We start from the raw sequence: 4,874 nt of genomic DNA, 5'->3' as shown, positions 1-4,874 counted from the left end.
ATATAAATGAATGAAATATAAAATATAAAATATAAAAGATCTATCGATGTAAAAGTAATATTTTCATAATTATTTATTTAGCTAAATAAATATAAAAACAAAAAATCAAATTCTGCTTAAAATGCTCTGTAATTTAAAGCCCATAGAAGCAAAACTTGGTTATGAAAATGATTAAGGGTAGAGAAGCAAATATATGAGAAGTCCAAAGTCGGGTCGATTGAAACAGATAGAACAACGAAAGAAAGAAATCAAGACAGCCGTACATAAAAACACCAATACAACTGTTTTAGTTTCCTGCATTTTGCCCATAATTAAATATCTCAATTCCAATAGCCATTCTATCCTGGGATTGGAACATACATACGTACATACATACATACATACATAAATACATACATACCTACATACGTACGTATATATACAGGAAGAAAACGATCACCAACACTGACAAAAGCTCATCAATAAATCAATGGCATATGGACTCATCACTGCTGCAGATATTCTGGGTTGAATGCAAGTGCCTCCCGATATATCAGCTCCTTCATCTGCTCCTCAGTTAATGCATGCTGCTCGAAGTCGAAGCTAAAGGGGGTCATGCATACAGGTTCATCACTTATGTCATGCAGTGACGTTAGATAGGGATGAGCAAGTGCGTCCTCAACTGAAACGAATAGGTAGTGTTACATGAGTTCCAACTCAAGTCGAAGACAATGACACTAACCTCATTGGGAGCTGTGACCATTTTGTATATTTTAGCAAACTACGGTGACAAAATTGGGAAAGAGTAATAACACAGGCTGAGTCTATATGATGTGTCAAACAGCAACAGGCAAATGCATAAGAGAGAGAGAGAGAGAGAGAGAGAGAGAGAGAAACCTAATAGTTTGCAACAAACTCACCAGTAATCCTTTGTCTGGGATCAAAAGTTAACATCTTCTCAACAAGATCAATAGCTAAAGGGTGGACATTTGGAAACTTTTCAGTGAAAGATTCCCGACGATAAAGAGGAAGTTGTCGAATATATCTCTTAGCATTCTCATTTAAAAACTCCAACTCAGCCTCTGATGGGGTGCCAATCAGCTGCAATGCAAAGAGTTCAATACTTGTGAAATTTTACAAGCAATTTTCAGTTTACCATATTTTTGCCCTTCGCACCCTATTCAGCAACTTATTTGTTTGTATTGTAGATTAATTTTATATTGGTTGGGAAAGAACTTACTTCCATAAGTAATCGAAGCTGATGCACATGATCTCTTCCAGGAAATAATGGCTTTCGATCCATCAATTCCATAAAAATGCAACCCACTGACCATACATCAATGGCTGCAGTATAGTCTGAAGAGTTTAGCAACAGTTCAGGTGGACGGTACCATCTTGTAACAACATATTCAGTCATAAAATCACTTTCAGAGGTGACACGAGCGAGTCCAAAATCACATATTTTCAAGTCACAATTAGCATTCAGGAGAAGGTTGCTAGGTTTCAAGTCCCTGTGTAGAACATTTGCAGAGTGTATATACTTCAGCCCACGTAAGATCTGATAGAGGAAATACTGCAAAGCACAAACACCGATGGTTAATTTGATGTTAAGGCTCAAAGAGAAACCCTTAAAATATGGCCATTACAATTATATTGGGTACTGTTCAGTTGTTTTTCAACAACATTCGAAAACAAAAGCAGAAGACATTTGAAAAAAAAATTAATAATGTTATTTTTGGAAATAAAAAGAAAAAGAAAGCAATCTTGTCTATACTATAACAATTATGTTAGAAATGTGTTTTTATTAGTTATGTGTTCGTTTTACTCAATGACCATTTGCATCTACTTTGTCAATTTCCCATCTACGTATAAATAGGATTTTCAGTTATGCAAGGACCAGTTAAGTTTATTTTTTGCACTTAAGCTTTTCTTTGGAATTGCATGAATCAACTACCCCAGGTGTGAAGCCTTTGGGGCCTTGAAACCTTCAACTTGAAACCTAAGAAAATACAGGGGAGAATACTATGACTTCTCCTTTTTGCTTTTTTTTCTAAATTTCAGCAAACATTCAGATCTAAAATCAACCCTGAAGCCTTTCTTTTGAAGTTGAGCCCCACAAAACCATATATCCAAGCATAAACGAACCCTCACTAGTTGTCCATAAAATAAACTTTAAAATCAAGGTCAGAAGACACAACTGCACAAAACCTTGAACTTCTTGATCCAATATTGATACTATGGCATATTTCTAAAGAAACCTCATTTGCCACATATTTACCCCTGTTTTCCCCCTCCAATAAGAATGGATATTTGCAATCAAACAGTAACTTGCATGTAGTCCAACATCAGGTACCAACCTTTTGACAATTAGAGGCTCATACAAATAACTAGTTCTTTAAAAGCCTAAGAAATTTCTCTATGCATAATTCTTCAAGTGCAATAGATGGGAAATGTTTGCAACTATAGCAGTTGATATTGCCAATTCAGTTAAGCAAGACTAATTAGGAAGAAAAAAAGCCCTGTGCTGACTAACAACGGGGCTTGAAGGGAGCAAACTTAAGGATCTAAATTAGCAGCCAACTGAAATAACTGTACCATAAAACTTGAACTAGTAATTTAAGGGATGTGACTCTTATGTTAAAAAGCAACCAAATCTCTACATAACAACCTGACAATGCTCTTCAGATAAAGCTTGATTAGAACGGATTATCTGATGCAGGTCAGTGTCCATCAGCTCGTACGCAATATAAACATCATTAAAGCATTCCCTTTGAGGTGGTGGAATTATATCCCTGATTGCAACAACCTGCATAAAAGGTGCAAATGAGACTAAACCACCATGATAACAAAAATGATATTGTTCTTTCCAGTTCTCTCTTTCACAGCCAGAGAAAAAGGAATTGGGACAAAGAAAGAACGTGTTATGACCAATTAATGTAAAGGGATTACATTCTCAGCTATGGTTTAAGTAAATTTTCACTAGTGATAGACAAGATTTAACCAACCTGAACAACAAAACAACCAAATTTGACCCAGAAAAATCTTCTACTGTTGTACATAGATATTATTAATGTTTATAAATCAGAATAGTGCAAACCACTATAGGATAGGACGATACTGTTTAAAACTTGGAATTGAAATTTTAGTGGAGGAATTTGAGGCTTTTTACTAGCATAAATATGATCCAACATCTCATCGGAGAAAGAAAAATAATAACTTCCAGGGTTTACATTACATAGAAAATATCTTACTTTCTGTTCTTCACTCAAGGAAAGTTCCTAAATGCTGTAAGAAAGCATAAAAACTAATACTTAGGAGAAAAATCTCTACTCTTTACTCATTAATAATTATACACGTCAAACATCCCAAGTTTTTAGCAATTATAGAAAAATAATTATTTATGCCCGTGATTGGATATTCCAGGAAAATGAACAAGTAGGTAAGCCAGTAATCATCGAGATCCTAAGAGCTAAACTCATATCGAGCTAAGGTTTATTCAATGATTGGTGAGTGAGTTGAATACTTCTATGTTGCCACAGCTCTATTCCTTTAATTTTCCTCTGAAGTACCTATATAAATCGGACACATATCTAATACTTAGAAGCCAAGAATCAAATGGGGTTCTGATCCTATCACAACGAGTTGGAGTAATATTAGCCATAAAGAACATTAGAACAGCAAAACAGAACCTAAAACCAAAACACATAAAGGAATCAATGACAAATGAAATGAATCAAAATCAATTTAAAAGAACCCCCCAAAAAATTCCACTCACTGACGTTTTCATGATCCATGTGACGAAGCAGCTTGATCTCACGAAGAGTTCTCTTCGCATCAATCTTGTTATCAAATGCGTTCGCTATCTTCTTTAACGCAACGTGTTCATTTGTCTCGGAATTCAATGCGGAACTAAGATAAATTAAATTAAACAAAATTAACAATAATCAATTAAATAATCAAAAGAAGTAGAAGAAGCAGAAGAAGAGCGGTTACCAAACGATGCCGTAAGCGCCTTTACCGATAGGCATAATAGGTGGTTTATATTTAGCAGTGACCTCGAAAATGTTACCAAAGATGTTATACTGAATAAACCTGCCGCCGTGGCTTAGGGTGGCCGGAATATTTTCCAGGCCAGCGGCCACCTGCGGCGGATGTTGCTGGTGGTGTTGTGGCTGTTGCTGAGCTGCTTCTGCCATCTCGGTGTCCGCCGCCTGTGGTGGTCCTCCGCCTTCCATTCTTACCTTAATTCCTGGAAAAAAGAATCTAAAAAGAAATTAGGGTGAGTGGGTGTACTGGAAGGATGCGTAGGATTTTATTGGTTAATAGATCTGTGTTGTTTTTTCTATTTTAATTTTTTTCCTGCAATAGGAAACTGGTGCTGCCGTGTTCGGTAATTGTTCTTCAAAATTGATTCATGCGGTTTGATTTTAAAGTGTTTATTTAAGGATAATTGTTGCAATAATGGAAGTAATAAATCGTTAATTCATATTAAAAAATAAAAATAAAGGATAAGACATTTAGCCCCTAAACTATGCAAGTTTTCCCACTTTGGTTCCAATCTCTTTATTTTTTTTCACATTATTTTCTGAATTTGATAATTTTTCTAATTTTGGTAATATTCTTATAAAAGAATTACTCTTTTAGACGATGATTTGGCATAATATCAAACTATTATATAATCACATATCAAAAATGGAAAAATTCTGCCAAATTTAGGGACAAAATGTTCTTTATCCTTAAAAATAATTTATTGAAAGTTAGTTTTTTGGGTTCTTTAATATAAACTTTTATAATATTTATTAATATAAGTGGATGGGATAGTTTTTTCCCTAATCCAATTTTTTACCTCAACACTCGTTGATGTCGAGTTTAAGGCGCATAGCAACGCTTTAAAG

At 34.8% G+C, this 4,874-nt stretch overlaps 1 protein-coding gene across 1 annotated transcript; it reads right to left on the bottom strand.

Annotated features, from left to right (window-relative positions):
* Positions 1–436: 436 nt before the first annotated feature.
* On the bottom strand, positions 437–4,298 carry LOC107910669 (mitogen-activated protein kinase homolog D5). The gene is made up of 6 exons (NM_001327043.1): positions 3,973–4,298; positions 3,759–3,888; positions 2,648–2,785; positions 1,220–1,552; positions 900–1,080; positions 437–661 (listed from the first exon to the last, which is right to left on the bottom strand). The coding sequence occupies exons 1-6, from the start codon at positions 4,212–4,214 to the stop codon at positions 486–488; spliced, it is 1,200 nt and encodes a 399-aa protein (NP_001313972.1). The 5' UTR covers positions 4,215–4,298; the 3' UTR covers positions 437–485.
* Between the last annotated feature and the right edge of the window lie 576 nt (positions 4,299–4,874).

The sequence above is a fragment of the Gossypium hirsutum genome, chromosome D02 (genome assembly GCF_007990345.1).
Source record: "Gossypium hirsutum isolate 1008001.06 chromosome D02, Gossypium_hirsutum_v2.1, whole genome shotgun sequence".
Lineage (NCBI taxonomy): Eukaryota > Viridiplantae > Streptophyta > Magnoliopsida > Malvales > Malvaceae > Gossypium > Gossypium hirsutum.
This window is presented reverse-complemented; position numbering and strand designations above follow the sequence as displayed.

What these genes read in the sequence shown, in the direction of transcription:
- LOC107910669 (NM_001327043.1), bottom strand. Translation starts at nt 4,214, where the DNA reads ATGGAAGGCGGAGGACCACCACAGGCGGCGGACACCGAGATGGCAGAA. An exon ending in GTCACATGGATCATGAAAAC is followed by an intron (nt 2,786 to 3,758) that starts GTCAGTGAGTGG and finishes CCTTTTATGCAG; the next exon opens with GTTGTTGCAATCAGGGATAT. An exon ending in AGCTTCGATTACTTATGGAA is followed by an intron (nt 1,081 to 1,219) that starts GTAAGTTCTTTC and finishes TTTGCATTGCAG; the next exon opens with CTGATTGGCACCCCATCAGA.